The sequence below is a fragment of the Tachypleus tridentatus genome, chromosome 4, assembly GCF_004210375.1.
Source record: "Tachypleus tridentatus isolate NWPU-2018 chromosome 4, ASM421037v1, whole genome shotgun sequence".
NCBI classification, from domain to species: domain Eukaryota; kingdom Metazoa; phylum Arthropoda; class Merostomata; order Xiphosura; family Limulidae; genus Tachypleus; species Tachypleus tridentatus.
The window spans coordinates 40225494-40247587 of NC_134828.1; the positions used below are offsets into that span (position 1 = coordinate 40225494).

Here is a 22094-nt window from a genome sequence, read left to right on the forward strand (position 1 = left end):
AATAATTTAGAAGTAGTGTTATTACAAAACAATATTGAGGGTTTCAGTATAAATTAACTGCTCAACAGTGTATAATAAAAACGTTATTTCATTTCTATCCAGTTGTCTCTATGTAAATTCTGTAAATGTCCTCCTGTTGGTGGTCTATGTGATCCACTTGCAACAACAGAACAAAAATCCAAATAAATTACTTTGTAACAAGTGAAAAGTTGAACCAAATGACTGAGCCCATGGGCTTCCCTCATCCTCATTATACTTACAAAATATAGTAGTACCAAACGTATAATAACCTAAAAATAATATAACATTCCACAAGTTTTTTCCTATAGATTTCTACAAAACTTCTGCTAAAACTACTGAATGTTTGTCAATGAAAATAAACATAACACTTTGTGACATTTTTAAACAACAAAGTTTATATAAAACTTAATAAACTTTATAATACTAAAACCATAAAAATAAAGTACTTAAGAAGTCACTAGTTTTGAGGATAGGTCCACATCGTGTTTAAGTCAGTTGAGTACCTGTTTCATTGTTGTAAATAAAAATTATTTTTTTAAAACATTAATAAAAAAGTTACATCCAATTTGATGAACAATACTGATGTTAATTAATATTAAATAAAAAAGAAACATGTCAAAACCCACTTGATAAAGAACTTCTTTAAAACATTTCTTAAACATGTGATTTATGCATGTTTCAGATTATGTTAAATATTGTCATAGATCCATACTTTGAGAAAGTTACAAAAACCTGGGGTGATCTAGGATATTATAAAGGGGAGGAACTGGACTAGACCTGTTCTAGCATTATTGGTAAACTTACATCACTTTCACTGTTTATTTTTTAACTTATTACTGCAACCTTCTTGTAACTTGAATAATAAAATCATTATGAGTAGCTCAGTTAGAGCTTGAAAGTTATATCTTTACTTTTAATAATTGATTGATATGAAAATATAATATTTGAAAACAAACATTTCAGATTTTGTAATTTGAATTAAACTATTATAAGCATATCCAGAGAAAAAATATAAAGTATACACCTAAATTCATAAATTTACATTCATAAACAAGATGCTTGTTTTTCAATTTTTGTTTTTATGTCAGAATTTATATGTTATAATACTTATATTTTTGCTTATTTTGAACATCAATGATAAAAAACATCTTTTTCACAAGTATTATAAATTCCAAGCAAAGAAAACCAATTTTATAACATGCATATGTTACAAGAACTGCTGGTGTCCTAAACAATACTAACTTTGACAAAAAAGAATCTTTAAAAGTCTAAATCTTATGTGCACACATATATTATTGGTGTCTTGAAAAAGCCAAAACATGAAATTCACCACAGCAACATTTTACTACCTTCATATTGTTTCATTTGTTTAGACATAATCAGCTACTAGTCAGGGCTATAACTGAATTGCTGTAAACTATAACAGTATTGACTTCAGAAAAACTGAAAACATTTTTACACTAATTAACAGACTAGAAGTAAAAATGCTGAGACCTAATTTTTCGTTTTGATACTATATGGCCATTTTGTTTTTAATTTCTGAAAAGCAAATGAAGGTGTAGACTGCCCTACATCTCTGCCTCTTTATACAGCATTAAATAATATAATTATTGATTTGAAAGAAAAAAAAGTGCTTTTACAACATTAATACAATTATTAATTTCTGAAAAACAAATATATGTGTGCATTTGCCCCATGGACTCCTCCATTAGGTCTGTGTCTGCTTATATAACAGTAAAAACTACAGATATTAATTTCTAAAACAAAAATGTGTGAGAGGTTTGGATCCCTTGCACCATTCCCTCAGGTTTGTTCCTGCTTATAAAATATTAAATAATGGTTATGCAGTTATATATTAGAGATATAACATTGTGTAAAACAAACCAAAAAAACAACAACAGTAAAACTACACTTTGTTTAGCACTTCAGCAGCCAGAGAGCTGTCAGTGGATGCTAACAGTCAGTTGCCTTCCTTCTATTCAACAGTTCAAAATTAGTTAAAATCTCACATAACCTTAGTACTTTGCAATAAGAAAGTTGGGATGAGTAAATTTCATAGCAGAGGAATTCAAACTTGAAACATTCAAATCCTTAAGCATTCCACCTGGACATTATTTAGCTTTGTGCTTAATAACACACATAATGGTAACGTTTCTATTACATGATGTTTAGAATAACTGAAAAATACTAATTTTCATTAGTTTATTATTTTGGTGGCAACTGACTTAATTAATATTCAAATTCATTAATTGGTGGTTTAATCAAAAACACTAATTTTAATTAGTTGACTATTTTAATGACATTAGTCAATCAATCATAATTTTGATTAGTTTATAGGTCAGTAATCTATGTGATGACTGCTTTTAGGTTATCAGTTACATTAATTAAATCAGCCCGCTCTGAAATATATAGCACCCAGATGTCTGTTGTATCCCAATGTGCTTGGTCAGCCCTGGCACTGGGTGAAAAGCCTTGTTGGCAATGCATATGGCAGATGTAGTGGGTTGACATAACATATTCTCCTTTGCTTTCACTTATGGGTACTTAAAGCTGTAACTTCTAGTTTTAAGACAAAGCAAAATGGTTAGACTCATATATTCCATTAGCTATATTACATTCTGAGTTAATTATTAATTGTAATATAAGTAGAAAGCTTGCTTTGACCAAAGGCAATGTGGTGTGTTACTGATTACCTGAGCAGTTTCTGCATCTGGACACACAACATGTGTGTAATTGATATTTACCATATCAATGCCACTACATATTGTAAGTGATATGTTTTCCAAGTTCTCTTTCCTTCCACTTTGCAACTCAGAATATAGTCTTTGATCCTGTAATGTACAAAATGATAAAGAATTTTGATAACAACAGTTTTTTAATTATTTAAAATAACAATAACAATCATAGTAAATATTTATCTGTAACAGAATAAATTCATTAAGTAAAAAGGAAAATAATAAATATGAAAGATTTTTCTTAATATTATCTTTAATAATATTTAACTACATGCTTATTTACTTCAGATTAAAATAACACATTTACTATTTAGGAAAAGGAAGCAAAACTAAAGCTTTTTGAATGAAACATCTTAAATAGCTCAAAATAAATTATTATTTAGTTATGAAAAAAAAGGTTTCAAATTTTCTATTGTATTTTAAGCCAACTTACTGTTTTATTTACTTAAACTTCAAAATTAAATTAGATATTTTATGAAAGTTTTAATAACAAAACATTATTCATAATTATATAACAAATTGAAATATTTCTAATTTTTGCCACACACACACATGTATATATATTATTATTAAAACATTATTACTACCTTTTGTGTGTTTTTGAATATATATGTTAATATATTTTATACATACAGATAAACCTTTTATATTAAGCATAAAACTTTCATAGAATGTTACAAGCTATATTTTGTAATAACTTTAAAAACTAATTTCTCATTTTGTAACATAGTATTTATAATGTGTTGGAAGTTTGGTCACCTCTTCTTCTGACTGTAGTCTCTGATTTTTTTAAATTATTATTTTCAATTTTTGTGTAAGACAATTCAAGTGCACTTATAAACTTCTTCATGTGGGAACTTCTAAAGTACTAAGTTTAGTGAAGAATATGTAGACCAGTAAAGAGTTTGGATATTAGGTAATAAATTTATGTATGAATGAGTTAACTAAAATTTTGATTAATTATGAGATGAGGTATCTTTAAAACGTATCTCAATTAATCAAATACTGTTAAAAGCTAATGCATACCAATGCCCTATGAGATAAGGTATGTCCTGTGTATTTATATTTTGTCAGTATAGCTAAAATGGTTTTCCATACTAAGTATTCAGAGAGTAAACCTGAAAGGATGCTATTTTAGACTTCCTGCAACCAATAAAGAGGATATGGTTGAAAGAGCTGAAGTGAAAGAAAATTTGGAGAATTATAATGCATAACTAGGTTTGACATTTTCCCATACAATGAAGACTTCTTAATTTTGGGAAAGACAATTTTAAGGCCATAAGAAAAGATTTATCATCAGAATAACGAGTTAAAAGTTGATGAGAATTTATTTCAAACAAATTGCTTTTAATTCAGAGTAATCATATTTATAAAATGAGGAAAAATGAAAATATAGACGATTAAACCTAATTCAATTAACTGGCTTACTAAAGATGTAAAAGAGAAAATCAAGGATTTTATATGTTGAAGAGGTTTAAATAGACAGAAAGGATAAAAAACTTACAAAACTACAGAATAACTAAAAAGATTAAGAAATTGAAAAGTGCTTATGAGAAATTATAACACTAACAATAAGATTTGTATAAATATGTTAAAGACAAACAAAACATTAAAAGGGGGATTGGTCCTTAAAGGATGTTGATGACAATATTTTTGTTGAAGACTACAAGTTGACTTTTAAATGTTTTTTAAAAGGACAATGCTGGCAACATTTCTGACCTTTAGCATTCTTTGGAAAGTATTGTAAAATACCTGAAAAAGGTATATATTAATCCCTTGGTGGCAAACATAAGAAAAACAGACTGAGAGATTAAAAACAGATATGACATCATAACCACACAGGACTTTAAATAAGATCAAATATAAGACACATGGACCTCTCTCTTTCACCTTTGTTAGGTTAACAGACAGTGGCCAGGTGAGTAAAAATTGTAGAGTTGCTAAGGTGACTTCTATTTTTGAAGTGGATGATATGAATTGCTCTACAAATTAGAGTCTTATTTGTGTAGTGATAGAAATTCTAAATTATTCTGAAAGAAGCTTTCTAAAATCATCTAGTGAAATATAGTATCATAAAAAAAATATCAATCCTAATTCTTTCCTTACTATCTTCGAGGATGTTACACATTATTTGAATGATAGAAAGGTTGTAAATTTAGTGTACCTAAACTTTCATAAAGCTTTTGATTAACTATCATACAGAAAATTAGCTAAACAAAATCTCATCAGTGGGTTTGGGAAATTATTGATTAGTTGGATTGTAGGATCACTGGATGAGAAAAAACAAAGGGTTGTGATTTTTAGAGTCTACTGAAAATGTACCATATTTACTAATGCAGTGCCTTGGAGTTTGTGCCTGGATATTAAGTTTTCCTTCTTTTATTTAACTATATTTACAAAAATATGATTAGTATGCCAGTAAGTGTATGAAAAACATTAAACTCTTGGGTATTTCTAGCTGTATTGATAATGTTGAGGTACTGCAGAATGACTTGGATCAATTGGTAGTTGAACAAATATATTAGAAAATGACTAATTACAGTAAGTACAAGACATGCATTTTGGTTTTTATAATTTAGATTACACATTTAATACACATTAGAATCATGAAGAAAAGGACCTTAGCATACTTGGTGGATATCAACAAGTCACTGAAGCCATTGAAGCAGAGCTCTGTTGCTACTTGTAATAAGAACAGGAATTTTAAGGTATATTATTGACATATTGATTACAAGTGGGGAGGCAGTTATATGTGTATAAAAATTACTAATTAAGCAAGCTTTACTTGCAATATTGTGCACAGTTTTAGCATCTCCATATCTAAGAAAAGATACTGAGTTAAGGGTTCATAGGAGGGCAGTTACTACAGTGATAACAGAGACAATGAGACCACTTAGTCATTCAAGGCTATCCTCTTACACCAAATTTTCAGAAAAGTAAAAAAATTTAAAATTACCCTTTGTTCCCATCTTATACTTCTATACAGTGTTACCCTCCACTAGCATTGATGACAACTCATTTTATAAGCCAATCACCATGTTAGAAAAATAAAGTTATTTCCACTAGAGCCCAACCTGTCTGAGATTTTTGTTCTGTTGTTTTATACACTTAAAATAAAGCAAAAAAAAAATCAAAATCTTTATCCTCTTAACTGTCTACATAATATTCTATGCTTCAGTAAGATCTTATCTGACCCTTCTCTTCTCAATAAAATATGTTAATAATTTTAACCTATCCCTATAAGATTACTGTTTCACTTAAGGAATCATTCAAGTAAACCTCCACTGGATCTTTTTCAATAAATCAATATTTTTCATAGGTAAAGAAATCAAAACTGTAAACAGTTTTTATTCCAAGTGATGCCTAATTAGTGATTTATAGAGAGAAAATTTGAATTTGTAATCAATAAGTCTTTTTATAAATATACCTTAAATTCTAGTAAATTACTACTAGTGTCATATTATTGCCTCAATAACCACCATTATTACAAAACCATTAAACCATGTTACTGAATTGACTTCCATTTAAATTAGGTGTGATCCTAATAATGATAGTCAAAATGCATTACTTTGCATATACAATAACTAAAGGCCATTTCACAAACCATACTATAATAGAACTTTTACTTAAATGACACAAAAAAACATATTTAATATGTGATGTTTAACCCATATTTCACAAAATTTTTATCCTGTGTGCATGTAGATTTACAACAGGGGTCATGATTTTAACATTTAGCTTCCATTTCCTGTCACAGAGAACTTTATTTTTCTTCATTCTAAAGGTGCAGATAAGACATCATGAATACGTAACACACAGATCTAATGCACTGGCACCATCTACATAAATATAATAGTACTATATGTTTTATGTCCATACAAATACTTCACAGGGTGTGAATGGATCTTCATCAAAATTGGTATAGAGGTTCATTAGGTCCATGGAGAAATACACACAAATTTTCAATTTTGCATTTTGCAGATTTTATGAGTGATTTTGCATTTTTTTAAACCACTACTTTGGATCTGATGGATCTTGACCAAATTTTGCATGAAGGTTTGTTGGGTCCATAAGAAGATATATTCAAATTTATGGTTTGACATTTTGTGTTTTGCTGTTTTTATGGGTGTTTTTTCAAAATTATATATAAAGGAAACAACTTTTCATGGCCTAAGATAACCTATTACTCATGAATTCACATAACTTCTGTCCAGGATATGGGCATCCCAGCCTGTATTTAACGAACTGTAGAAGGGGTATTCCTCTATATTTTGTCAATTATATTTACATTTTATATACCTTTCCCACTGTTACATAATTTAGAGTTTATGCAGGATGCCAGGTCACATCCCCATTAAAATTAAAATTTTATTTTCATATCAAGACAAATTAACTGACATACAGTAGTGCTGAGGTATTTGCCACAGTAACTCCAGTAATATAAAAGTAGTGTTACTCTTTATAAAAACAAATAATAAAAATAAATGTTGAAAAAAATAAAAATGATATATACGGATGCCAATGTAAAAAAGTACAAAAACAATGTTGGGATGAATAACAAAACTACATAAAAATCCCTACATCAGTAGCCAAATATTTCCAAGAAGGACTTTTAACTACAACTAAATGTTGAACTCCTTTCATTTGCATGAATTAAGATTTGAATAAAAGCATTTAAATTAAATAATGCTATAAATTCTTATAATCACTAATTCCTCCCCATAAGCCTGTAACATTTACTCAGTGGCTACTTATGTAGTGATTTTTGTATAGTTTTGTGTATTCAACCCTACGTTGTTTATGTACCTTTTGACATTGGCATCCCTATATCATCCTTACTTTTTATTATTTATTTCCCCTTTTATTAATGAATGACAGTTGCTATAAAGTCAGCAGTTTCAGCCTGCCATACTGAGTTGCCTTGATGGATAACATGTATTGAAGTTAGTGAAATGCTATATTCTTTCTGCATTCCCCAAGTTAAAATGCAACATTTTAGTGGTAAATCATCACAACAGCTTTAAGAACTGGTGAGCTATCTCTTCCGACATCACACGTAGAATAATCAGCAGAACATTCAGCTGTTATGTTAAATAAGGTAAACAATTTGTTGCACATTTACTCAAACATCCATTCTCCATACAGCTAGAAATAGCCAGCAGTTTGATGTCCTAAATAAACTTAAACTTATTAAAGTATCATTTGCATAAATAATAAAATGCAAAAATCCTTAGCACTGTCACTCTAAACCACTCCACTAATAACAGAAGTTCAATTTCATTGGACTCCATGAATAGCAAACTTCCATTCAGCCACCACACAATCTAAAAATCCAATCAGTTGGTCTTCACCTGATAAGGTGTGACACTACTGAACATTACATGATTAAATAGGGGAAAACATAAGATGAAGGCCATTGATTTCTTTGTGCTATGTTTTGAAGATAGTAAGATGTGAAAACTTAAAATTTAACACTTGTAAAAAGGAGACTAAACTCCAGTAAAGACAATTTCATTTTTCTAACCAAATTAATGATTTATGAATTGATTTTACTTTGGTAGTAATGGAGACCAGCACTTTAAAAAAACTTAAAAAGTGAATAGATAATCTCCTAAAAAATAAATGTTGAATTTAAGTATTTACTTTTTTATTAAGAATCGGATTGCAGGAAGATAATTGGTTTGGTTTGTTTTGAATTTCACACAAAGCTACTCAAGAACTATCTGCTCTAGCCATCCCTAATTTAGCAGTGTAAGACTAGAGGGAAGGCAGCTAGTCATCACCCACCCACTGCTAACTTTTGGGCTACTCTTTTACTAATGAATAGTGGGACTGACCACCACATTACAACACCCCCCCCCAACTGAGAGGGCAAGCAGTTAGTGTGATGAGGATTCAAACTCGCAACCCTCAGATTATGAGTCTAGTGCCTTAACCACATGGCCATGCTAGGCCCAGGAAGAAAACTGATGGATCATATGTTATGATATAAAAAGATTAGGCTGCTTTTAAAATTGTGATTGTGTTATAACAACCTGAACAGACTTTTTTTGGACTCTGAAAAAAAAGAAAGAAATTTTAAAACCACATTTAAGAACAATTGTGCAATTAAATGTCATACAGTTGTTGATAAATTATGAAAACACCTTTAAGAATTGAGAATTAATATACTGTGATAGGTTTCCTCTTATGCTTTTATTACATATTAATACAACATATATTTTGTTGTTTGAGCTTAACACCTGAACTTACATTCGATTATGTCACAAAGCTTTTGACATGGCAGAAAAGCTACACTACAACTCTCTTTTGTTGAGGCTGCTTGCATGATTAGATATTGTTAAGAAGCAGAGAAAAGCAAAAAAAAAAAAAAGGAAAAATCCTCTACAATTAGGAAAATTGCAATTTAAAAAATTTTAAATGAAACTACTTATATTACAAAAGGACATAACATTAAGAGCAACATAGCACAATTGGTCCTTTAAATACAATCTTTATTTTTTGAGAAATCATCTTTTCCCGAGGTCTTAAACTCTTGTAAGTCACTGGAACCCACTGTTACCAACAGCAATTTGTTCATAAGCTGGAATAGAAATGACAATGGCTCAACACCAGACAAATCACTTCAACTGGTGGAAAGAGAGAAACTAATTTATCTTAATTTTTCTGCAAATCTGTCAATCTATAAAAATCATGTGAAGCCCTTAAAACTCACTTTTCAGGCCTTACATTGTCATAATACAGTAATAAAAAAGAAAATCAAACCTTTGGTACACCTCCAGCTCGAATGTCATTAACCTGAGATAATTCAAGAACTTGGCCATCCTAAGTTAAGAGAGAGAAAAAATATGTATTAGAATGATTCTCAGAAATTTAAAACTGTATTAAAAGCCAAACATAACACTAGTTCCATATTTTAAGTACTTTTATATATCCCAGTTATGCACTGCCTTTCAAAATTTACTGGAGAAACCAGATTATTAGGATTAGGGCTTATTTCTTAAGCATCTTCAACCTGTATGTGTTTTTCACTTTTCTAATATTTTAAGTCTAGGTAAAGCTAGATCAGTACATTTCATCAAAGTAATATTAAAATTATTAAAAATTGCTAAATTATGAAGCTGTAAAAAAAGAATCAGTTAGAAGTATAGAAATGGATAAACTACAAAAGGCTGACTGAGCTATATGAAATATTTCTTACGATGTATCTTTTTTGGGGGGGACTAAAATGTTTATACAGCCATTTAAACTTACAGAGCTCAATACTGCATATCAATTATAATTTCTGATAAGAGCAAACTACTTATACATTTTGGAAACAAAATTTAACCCAAAAATGAATATATCTAATTTAACATGTTGTAAGTTTTGAAGGTCCTAAAGTCCAAGAATACTTTGTTCTTAGCTACAGTTTAACCTTAATAATGCTGCTTAAGCAAAGGAATATGCTAATTTATAGCAAAATAAAATAAAACTATGTTTCTGGTTGTTTTGTGTAACATTACAGCAGTAAGTAGAAGAAATATGGGGCCTCAACTTGTTAACTGCTAAGATTTCCATGCCAGCCCTGTTCATATGTGACCGACTCTTTCAGGAGATGCAATTGTGTATCAGATGGTTCTCTGTTATCCTTGTGTACTTTACAAATGTGCTTACAGGAAATGAGACAGAGTAATATTGAAAGACACCTTGGAACAAAATGTGTTAATTTTATATTACAAATGCACCGTTCACGAGCTGAGCTAAGCATGTCACAGACCCCTGGGAAAACCTCACATGTATATATAATATGAAATCTTGCTATTATGTTAAATGCACTAGTAATGAAGTAATGCTTTTGGATAAAACATAATGTTTTGTAGAAACACAGGGCATCAGCCATAGACGGCATGTGGATCCTGAGAAAAATGGTATATTATATATATATATATATATATATATATATATAATGTCATGTTTTCTTAGCCTTGATCATGATTAAATTTACACAGAAATACACATATTTCAACACACATTTATAGACTCAGATAAAAAAAAATCTGTTTAACTAGGGACTTAGAATTCTGAAGATTTAGAATTTCCCCTGTACTCGATAACATTGGATCCATCTGGATGACCATGCAGAACAAAACCTGCAACAAGTCATATCTTAGCTTAAAATTGATTAAAATGGTTCTATTTTTTTTATTAAAAATTATCCACAACGAGCATGTTTACGATATATTAGAATTACTGTGGTTTTATAAAATATCTATTTGACCATAAATGTTATAATCCCTGGAACTTTAAAAACAATAACTAATTCCTTACTGTTATTTTACTCTTTTTTTGCTACTTTTCTCTACAGGCATTTTACGTTTATTTCCAAAAAATCTTAACAAAACTACTCACTCGACTTCAGTTCGAGCAAGCGACAACCTAAATCAGAGGATCTTCAAACAACTACCCGCGAGCCTCATCTGGCCAGCCAACAGTTTATTAAAATATTAATATAATTTTTTAATATTACAAAAAAACGTAATTGAGCTTGCCAATCTAAGTGCGATACACTTTTTATTTGCTGGAAAACGTCATATTACTTAGTATTGCGTAATCTCATTTAACGATCCTAATCCTCTGATTGTTTGTTTGTTTCTTTGAATTTCGCATAAAGCTACTCCAGGGCTATCTGTGTTAGCCGTCCCTAATGTAGTAGTATAAGACTAGAGGAAAGGCAGCTTGTCATCACCACCCACCGCCAACTCTTGGGCTACTCTTTTCCCAACGAAGAGTGGGATTGACCGTCACGTTATAACGCCCCCATGGCTGAAAGGGCGAGCATGTTTGGTGCGACGGGGATGCGAACCCGCGACCCTCAGATTACGAGTCGCATGCCTTAATACGCTTGGCCATACGGGGCCCCCTAGTCCTCTGAAGCAGTGTTTTTTCCCACGCCTGCCCCTTATACTTCAATGTGTGTCAGTAAATGTTGCTGTTTACTTTATGTTCGAGTTAATAGCTTTTCTAAGTTATTATGTCAGGGTAAGGGAAGAGGAGAAAAGTTGACTCTGTATGTCATGTTTTTAAAGAACAGTGGACTACTTTGTTATTGAATCACGTGACAAAGTGTTGTGCTTAATATGCAACGAGATTATCACAATGCTAAATAAATGCAATATTCGTAGACATTACAAAACCAAGTACTCAAACTATTTTCAGTTCATGGGAAAGCTGTGTTCACACAAACTCGAAACCTTGAAACATAACTTATCCTTTCAACAGTTTGTATTTAAGAGGAAGAAAGCCGAGAATGAAGCTGCAACAAGAATATGTTTCTGAGTGGTACAGCTGCTAGCTGCACAGAACAACCACAGGTGAGGACATTTGAAAGATGTTGACAATCACTAACTCAATACAGCCTGGAATGGAAACGGCTGAGGTGCGTTATAACAGACTGTGGTAAAATATATGTGTTGCAGGAAAAGGTTTAATTGAGCAACTTTACACAGCTGTTGAAAATGTGAGTGTGAAATCTGGATCTGTCATGTGTCATAGAACCTGTAGTTTCAACAGTGAACTTCATTTGCTTTCATGGACTCAACCATCGTCAGTTTCGTGAATATTTGATGGAAATAGAAGCAACATATCCAGATTTGCCCTACCACACTTTAGTTTGATGGCTTAGCTGTGGGAATGTTATGTCGCGATTTTTTTTAGCTCAGAACTGAGATAGAAATTTTCTTAAATGAAAAGTACCGCCCTCAACCGTTACTCACAAACAGCAAATGACTTTGGAAATTAGCTTTTTCTGTTGACTTGACCATGTAACTGAATGAACTAAACTTTAGATTACAAGGCAAAATCGCGTTTATCTGCGATATGTACATCGAGGTTAAAGCATTTCGATAAAAACTAATTCTTTTTTGAGTCCCAGTTGATGAGAAGTTGCTTCACAGACTTTTCATGTTGTGAAAACTTCAAGCAGATTTGTACAAGATATCCTTTCTGACCTGAAACTACAGCTCAAGAAGCGTTTTTCTTATCTTGATGCAAGTGCAACAAAAATAAGAATCTTCCACAACCCAATTGATTGTATTATTGATGAACACTCACCTGAAGCTTAATTGGAAGTGGTTAATCTGCAATCCGACAACATGTTGAAGGACAAATACAAAGAAGGGAAACTGATAAAATTCTATAAATGCTTTCTAGGTGATCAACATGTTCATTTAAAAACTTTGCTCGTGGATTTATTTCAATTTTTAGCACTACCTTTTCTGTGTAAAGACATTTTCAAAGATGAAGTACGAGAAATCTAGTTATAGATCAGCCTTGTCTGATGAGCATTTACAATTACTTTTGATGATAGGAAGCACTAATTTTAAATCTCATTTGAGTGTAATTTTATCGGAAAAATACTAATTTCATGATTCTCACTAATGCTAAAAAAAGACGACTGTGCATCTTAACTATTTTCAATACGTGCTCTTATGAAAAATAAATTCGCGATGTTGTTTTCTGATCATATATGCATCCTTACTTAGTTTTATACGACCTCTCCGGCCCACGAAGCCTAAAAAGATCTATCTCCCGGCCGTTGTCCAAAAAAGTTTAGAGACCCCTGAGTCCTAAATTAATAAATAAAATTCCAGTATAGAAGGGTATATACTGACTAAATGTCATAATTTGCATTTAAAACTTTTTTATGGTTTAAAATGAAAGTTTCATGTAGCACTTAAAAAATCTTAGCAGCGAGAAAAATATAACCTACATTGTCTTCTTTCTTTGGATTTAAGATTATTTCTTTCATACATCATCAGAAAACTAAAACGAACGAAATATTTGTGACTGTACAGTATAATGAGTAGACGTCTGTGTAGTGACATTTTCAGTTTCATAAAAAGGTTTCTAAAACAGTTTAGTTTTTCTTTGTTTGTGAAAGATGATGCAAACTTTGCCAAGTACTTACATGTCCTTCACTTTTCCAGTAAATAAAAAATCCACATTCGTCCACTTTGAAGAGCGCTTTCGGTTCATACTCAATCTGTTCTTTCTCCTAGAGAAAGTAAACAAATAATGACTGATAGTTTCATAATTAACACGCATGGCAGCAGAGGGAGAACGATTATCGTTGTATAAACCTGAAGCTGCATAGCTATTATAGTTAGACAGGTTAGATCAAATATATTTTAGGAATCGTATGTGAAACCTACACAGTACACAATAAATATGCATCATAATTAGTGTTCAGATGATTAGCGCAGCTTTAATAAAATTTTCAATTTCTATCTACGTTTCAGATTTGAAAACGTTTTATGTTTTTGTTTTTCTCAATGACTAATATAATTCTATTTGCATAAGATATAATCCGGAAACTACTTCCCAGCTGACAAATGACGTTTCTACAACATTGTTAAATACTTGTGCATTAGTTTTTTTTGTTGTTTTTTTTTGGGAATTTTGCACAAAGCTCCTCGAGGGCTATCTATGCTAGCCGTCCCTAATTTAGCAGTGTAAGACTAGAGGGAAGGCAGCTAGTCATCACCACCCCCCGCCAACTCTTGGGCTACTCTTTTACCAACGAATAGTGGGATTGACCGTAACATTATAACGCCCCCACGGCTGGGAGGGCGAGCATGTTTAGCGCGACGACGCGGGCGCGAATCCGCGACCCTCGGATTACGAGTCGCACGCCTTACGCGCTTGGCCATGCCGGGCCATTGTGCATTAGTAAAATCCATAATGCCCCCCAGTGGCTCAGCGGTATGTCTGCGGACTTGCACGCTAAAATCCGGGTTTCGATACCCGTGGTGGGCAGAGCACAGATAGCCCATTGTGTAGCTTTGTGCTTAATTCAAAACAACAACAAAACAACAACAAAATCCATAACGACATTCATTATATAATATATGACGTTGTCACTTTTATCAATGTACAACTATTCAACAATTTTGTAGAAACGTCATGTGTCAGTTGGGTTGTGTTCGCTACGGAGGTCCAACCTAGAGTTTTAGCGTTATAAGCCACTAAAGAATCTTTTCATGCTTACTTTTCATGCTAAAATTTAGTGTTTAATTATAAATCTTTGCTATTTTTTGTTTCTCAGAAAAATAACCTCTCAAACTATATGAACATTTGACCAAATTGTTCAGTGATAACTTACACGAAAAATTTATTCTTTCGCCAGAACCAAACAAGGCTAGATGGTTAGAGTACTCACATGTGAATCTGGGACTGTAGGCGCATTATAAAAGGGTTAGTTAAATCCCACTAGTCGACTTGAAATAATTCGAAAACTAAATGTGTTTTCTGTTGACTAGGTGTCTTCCCTCTGATGTAACAATTAAAAATTAGACATAGTTAGCAGAGACAGCTGTTTGGTAGCTTCGGGCAAGTGTATAAAACAGTAATTCTCTTATTCTATAAAAACACAAAAATATAAACAAAACTGCACAGTTCAAAAAGCCAACTTTGTGAGAGTGGGTGATGTTAGTTGTTTGCCTTTTCTCTGACCACTAGGTTAAAATTACGAACAGCTATACCTTAATCATAGGGGTCTCTTACTTGGCAGTCTAACCCACATGCACATTAGAAGCTATTGAACTCAATAAATCTAATTGCACTTACGGATTCCAACTAAATATATACACTGAAATAGTTTTTGCAGAAATATTAATTAGATTTTCGTTTACCGTTCACATTATTCCAAAATAATAAAAGTTCCATCTTACAAGCAATTCATAGAATATTAATCGTTCATGGTGTCGAAAAAACTACTTGGAGTAAATTTATAGCAGAGATGGCTGATATGAGTATTTAAAAACGCAATCAAGTAATAACATTTTTACTTGCTTAGGTCATCATTAGGTTAAAAGACTGTTTCTAAATAAAAGTCTTTTAAATACTAATATAAGTCATCGCTGCGCTAGAATACCGGTTTTCTTTTTGTTCTCATACATGGAAAGAATGCAATACGTGGAACTTGTGACCAGCAGGATTGTAAATGGTGTAATATTATAAAAATAACCCGAACGTTTTAAAAATAATTTTAAGATACGTTAACTCTGTAAGTCTTTAGAAATGAACTGTTATGTACTATTTTAGAGTAGATACTGTCATACATTTGTTAATTTATGAGAAAATTAACCAGGAGCTCTCTAATTTCCCCTCTCCTCTTATGCCAGTGGTTCCCAAACTGGGGGTAATTTAACAATTTATCGGGGATAATGGAGGGGTGACAGAAAAAAAGTTAAAATTCTGAAAATCAAGAAAACATTGAGGTAGCTGGTATTAGGATTAATGTTAACTTAGTCTTAGTATGTAAGGTTGTAAATTAAACCCATTTTAAGTATGTAATAAAGTTAAACCAAATAACAATAAACATCAAAAACTAATATACAGTAGTAGAAAAGAAAAAATATGTATCTAAGTGTGTGGTAACCTAAAAGTATTTTGACAAGTATGCTTCAGAACATAAGTCACTCAGTAACCCTGATGACTCATCGACGTGTCCAGTACGCGTCACTCACTGCCTGAGGTTGCCTCTATTTCACACTGTCAGTTTCTATGTGAGCATCAGCCGAGGTAGACAAAACCTGGTATGTATGTGTACTGCCCTGTGCAGTATAGTTAGTATTTACCTACTATTACATCATTCCTATGCTGAATAAGCTCTTTTAATGCTATCTAGAATGCCATGAAAAAATAAATAATAAGTTCACATTGTTCACACTTTTTAATGCAGTTTTTCTTTTTCTTTTTCTGCAGATTAAACAATAAATGTCTAAAACGCGCACCTACTCTGACGCCTTTCTTCGCTATGGCTTTGTGAATTTACCTTCTGGTGGAGAGGATCGGCCACAATGTGTAGTATGTCACAAAATGTTGACAAATGAAAGCCTCAAGCCATCAAAACTCTCAGCTCACCTCCAGAAGTGCCATCCAAATCTTCAAAATGAGGATCAGGCTTATTTTCAGCGCCGGGCTGTAGCACTGAAGAATATCCAGTTCGGTTCATCTGGAATTCAAGCCCAAAAGCTTCAAGCTGCGGTCGAAGCATCTTAATTTGTTGCATATAAAGTTGCCGAACAACAAAAATGCCACACCATTGCAAAGAATCTGATTATGCCTTGTGCATACGAGATGGTAAGCAAGGTATGTGGGGAGGATCAAGCGAGTGTCATATCTCTATCAAACAACACAATCCGCCGACGAGTCGATGACATGGCATCAGATATTCTGTCCCAAGTTACAACAGAGATCAAGGAAAGCTCATATAGCAAATTATCCTTGCACTTTGATGAATCGTGTGACGTAGCCAGTTGTGCTGTTCTCCTTGGGTTCGTTCGTTACATCCACCAGGACAAGATCAAAGAAGAGTTCCTATTATGCGAAGATCTGCTGACAACCGCGAAGGGAGAAGATATCTTCAATATCATCAACAGTTTCTTTACCACGAATGGATTGGATTGGAACAGCGTTCAACAGGTAGGGAGAGATGTTTATATAAAGTCTAGATTAGTATAAATGCAATGAATTACATGGCATATAGTCATATAGTTTTATTTATTGTACAAGTAGCTGTAGTGTAGCTAATATTTTATACATAATTCACAAAAAAGTATCGTGCCTGTCGTACTGAAATACTAAAGTACCAAATTAAATTAAATTAAAACCATATAATTATAACGCAAAAGATAAGTAAGAATGACTAACTGACGCAATCTATAATAGTTTTTCTTTTTTAATCCAGGTCTCCGTCGATGGAGCACCGTCGATGATGGGTCGTAATCGTGGATTACGGGGCCTCATACAAGCTGTGAATCCAGAAATTTCTGTAGAGCATTGCATCATTCATCATTCACCCTTGGATCAAAAGGCCTATCTGGTAATCTGAAATTAGTGTTTGAAGATGTGTTGAAAATCGTCAATTTCATCAAGTCCAGGGATGTGAATTCGCGCATATTTAGGGAGCTGTACAAAGAAATGGGAGAGCAGTATCAAGTTCTGCTCTACCACACCGATGTTCGCTGGTTGTCACGAGGCAAGGTTGTACGTCGAGTCATTGAGCTCCGAACGGCTCTTCAGGAATTTCTGAAACAAGAAGAATCTTTTTTTGCTACCAAGTTCACTGATAAGGAGTGGCTTACTCGACTTTGTTACTTGGCTGACATATTTGCGGAGCTGAACAGTGATAATCTGCAACTCCAGGGCCAAAACACGACTGTCATTGATGCCCATCACACTGTTACTGCATTTCTGGGAAAACTGAGATTCTGGATTCGACGCTTGGAGAAAGGAGTGATCGCTCAGTTTCCCCACCCTAGACCAGTTTGTTGAGGAGAATAGTTGTGATACTGGATCACTTTTACAGACCATCAAAAAAGAGATGAGCGACCATTTGAAGGGGCTTGAAACAAGCATGCAGCACTACTTTCCAGAGAGTGACCTAAAAACAGCCAGTCTTCAGTGGATCATTCATCCCTTTTCTGTACCTGATGAGGCCATTCATGATGATAATTTCCCTGCAAAGGAGGAGTGGAGCAAATGAAGCCTTGAAAGTCAAATTCCAAATTCAAAATGCAGATTCCTTTTGGATTTCACAACTAGCTGACTCGCCAACTCTGTCCAAGAGAGCCTTGAAGTTGTTGGTATCATTCTCAACAACGTATCTGTGCGAGAAGGGGTTCTCAACCGTGCTGGGGATGAAAACAAAAAAGAGGACTCGCTTGAATGTTGCAAACGATGCCAGGCTGGCACTTTCAACCACAAAGCCAAGAATTCCTAAACTAGCTTCAAGTATGCAACTCCATCCATCCCACTGATGTTCTTGACATCTTTGGCAATATTCATTAGAAATGCACAATGATCAAATACAATAATTAAAAGTGTAATTCAGTGTAAATAAATTATATAAATAAATTGTAAATAAATAAAGTGTAATAAATAAAGTGCAATATATCTCTAGTTTAATTTAGCCATATATATCAATGTTGAAAACATTTTGTGAAAGGGGTAACATGCTTAATGTGGCATGTTAAATTGGGTAACAAGCTGAAAAAGTTTGAGAACCACTGTCTTATGCGGTTAAAATATTAGGTATGTCGGAAAACTTCTTACTTACTTCTATTTAAAAAACATTATTGATAGTTTTTTTTTTAATTTCACTCAAAGTTACACAAGGGCTATATGCACTAACCATCACTAATTTAATAATGAAAGACTAGAGGAAAGGCAGCTAGTCATCACTACCCACTGCCAATTCTTGAGTTACTCTTTTACCAACGAATAGTGGGATTGATCTTGACGTTATAACGTCCCCATGGCTAAAATGGGGCGAGGATGTTTCCGTGTTTCTCAAAATCCATATTTATATATTTTGTAATGCTACACAATCAGAAGGATATTCTTAAAAAAAAAACTGTTTTGACATGAACGTTGACAATTATAAATTTGTAAAATTGTTTAAGTTTGCTTACTGAAAGTCCGTACGCTTGAAGAATTGTTTATTTTTTGTTTTTTGAATTTTCGCGCAAAGCTACACAAGGGCTATCTGCGCTAGCCGTCCCTAATTTAGCAGTGTAAGACTAGAGGGAGAGCAGCTAGTCATCACCACTCACCGCCAACTCTTGGGCTACTCTTTTTACCTACGAGTAGTGGAATTCATCGTCACATTATAGTGCTCCCATGGCTGGAAAGGCGAACATGTTTGATATAATGGGGATTCGAACCCGCGATTCTTGGATTACGAGTCGAACACCTTAACCACCTGGCCATGCCAGGCCCAGTTTTAACTTATTTAATACTTTTAGCATGTTCATTTAGGTAGAAATTATAATACGATAATATATTGATATTTCACTAGAGTACGTGAAATGTTTGATTCTAACAGTATTTTATTCTTATAACTTTAGATATAATCATTACCAACTTTTTTAACAAAGTGTTTTTTATATAAACGAAAAGTTAAGAGATAACAAAGTTACTTCCCCTTTTTTGCACTTACAATACAAAGAGGAACAAAAAAGGTTTGAAAAGCATGAGTTATCATGTTTAAAGACCCGGCATTGCCAGGTGGGTTAAGGCGTTCGACTTGTAACCTGAGGGTCGAGGGCTCAAACCCCCGTCGCACCAAACATGCTCACCCTTTCAGCCGTGGGGACGTTATTATGTGACGGTGAATCCTACTATTCGTTGGTGAAAGAGTCGCCCAAGAGTTGGCGGTGAGTAGTGATGACTAGCTGCCTTCACTCTAGTCTCACACTAATAAATTAGGGATGGCTAGCGCAGATAGCCCTCGAGTAGCTTTGCGCGAAATACAGAAAACAAAACAAACAAAAATGTTTAGTTTTGTATCGCTATAATTTGAAAATTGATTTCCTGTCTATAAATATAGCCCGGCATGGCCAGGTGGTTAAGACAATCGACTCGTAATCTGAGAGTCCTTGGTTTTAATACTGTCACACCAAACATGCTCGCTCTTTCAGCCATGGAGGTGTTATATGATGTACGGTAAATCCCACTATTCGTTGGTAAAAGAGTAGCCGAAGAGCCCGCAGTGGGTTTTGATAACTATCTGCCTTCCCTCTAGTCTTACACTGCTAAATTAGGGACGGCTAGTGCAGATAGCCCTCGAGTAGCTTTGTGTGAAATTGAAAAACAAACAAAGCACAAAATTCGAATATACCTACACAATTCCTGAGTTGTAGATTCTTTTTGTTTGTTTACTAGTCTGATTTATTACTTTAAGTTTAAATAACAAATGAGAGGCTCGTCCACTGTAGAAAATGTAACTAAAATAATTAGGAGTTATATAGGAAATTTCCTAAAAGTGTGAGGAGCAGTTTCGTAAGAATTTATAAATACAATAATTTGATTTTTTCTTGGGGCGTTATTATTTAGCACTCCGCTAGTACAGTGGTATGTCTACCGATTTACAATACTAAACTGAAGCGTTCGAATCCCCTTGGTAGACTTAGCAGATAGCTCGATGTGGGTTTGTTAAATGAAAATACATATTTTTATTTTTAATCCCATTAGTTTATCGAAAACGTGATTGCACAAATGCTACAGGAGCAAACACGATATAATAATATTAACTTAACTTTATCAAAATATATATTTACTCAATAATAACTCATTCGGTGTTTTAATAGAATATCGAAACATAACATTTTCACGATAATAACATTTCTAGATAAATAATTCAAACAATTTCAATCATGGTTATCAAAGTAATTTTTTTTACTAAATTCTAAAGTATTACAATCATTTGCTCTTTTGTTTTTCTACCTTAAGATAATTTTGATTAGTTCTAAGTTTGAAAATAGTCGGGGTATATGAAAAACCGATAAAATAAATAATATTCTATAAAACAAAGGATAACATGCCTTATCAAGAATTATGACCAGTACTTTGGTTCTACTGTATAAGGTATTAATATGCAGTTTTTACTCTTATACACAAAGAAAAGTTTAGTTGAGCTAGAGAAATTATGTAGCTGGATCTATGTGAATATGATGATTTACCTCTTCCCATTGGTCGAAAACACAGCCCTTCAATAACGGTTCTGGAACTTCCCTGTGCCAATTAAAGTCATAGGCTTTGGTCATGGTGTACCAGAATTGCGATACTATCCGAAAAAATACTTTAATAGATTAGAAAGCGGAAAGAACCTCAGCAGGTGAACAGTTGCTTGTTGACATATGCTTATTTAGCCCGTCTTCTTATCTTGTATCAGAGTTAATAACGGACTTAAGAAGCAACCATACAAGTGACGAGCCGAAGAACAAAGGAATGTATAGAAACCTCACAAATGGCAATCTTCTTTCTTATTGGTCAAGAAATTTGCTGAATGTTGATTTTATTTTTTTGGTATTTATAATAATACAGTAAGCTTAATAAATATTATAAATCTCAATTTGTGTAGTGTGAACACCACTGCTGACGAATCGTGATTATAATGAGTAATATTTGCGTTAAACAATAGCATTAAGTAACGATTAAAGAAAGTATCGTGAGTGCTTGTTTTCTCACTTGTTACTAGACACATTCAGCAAAATAGAAAAGACTTACTCTGGACATATGAATATCTAATAATGAACGTTTAATATGCTAATTTTATTTACTTTTACTACTACTGTTAAATTTTGGTTTGTTTTGAATTTCGCGCAAAGTTACACTAGAGGTGTCTGCGCAACCCGTACCTAATTTAGAAGTGTAAGACTAGAGGAAAGGCAGATAGTCATCACCACTCACTGCCAACTCTTGGGCTACTTTTTTACCAACGAATACGGCCCAGCATGGCCAAGCGTGTTAAGGTGTGCGACTCATAATCTAAGAGTCGCGGATTGGCATCCC

General features: G+C 33.1%; 2 protein-coding genes across 2 annotated transcripts in view; one reads left to right on the plus strand and one right to left on the minus strand.

Annotated features, from left to right (window-relative positions):
• LOC143248905 (1-phosphatidylinositol 4,5-bisphosphate phosphodiesterase-like) overlaps nucleotides 1–21456 on the minus strand; it is an 86675-nt gene extending 65219 nt beyond the window's left edge. The window contains exons 1-4 of the mRNA XM_076497851.1: nucleotides 21263–21456; nucleotides 13705–13791; nucleotides 9522–9581; nucleotides 2715–2852 (exon numbers count right to left, since the gene is read on the minus strand). Coding sequence (XP_076353966.1) covers nucleotides 2715–2852; nucleotides 9522–9581; nucleotides 13705–13791; nucleotides 21263–21346 — 369 coding nt within the window. The 5' untranslated portion in view covers nucleotides 21347–21456. The remainder of the gene's footprint in view (nucleotides 1–2714; nucleotides 2853–9521; nucleotides 9582–13704; nucleotides 13792–21262) is intronic.
• LOC143249982 (protein FAM200C-like) lies at nucleotides 16856–18285 on the plus strand. The gene is made up of 3 exons (XM_076500617.1): nucleotides 16856–17222; nucleotides 17488–17622; nucleotides 18109–18285. Exons 1-3 carry the CDS (start codon nucleotides 16860–16862, stop codon nucleotides 18283–18285), a joined length of 675 nt encoding a protein of 224 aa, XP_076356732.1. The 5' UTR covers nucleotides 16856–16859.
• Nucleotides 21457–22094: the final 638 nt, after the last annotated feature.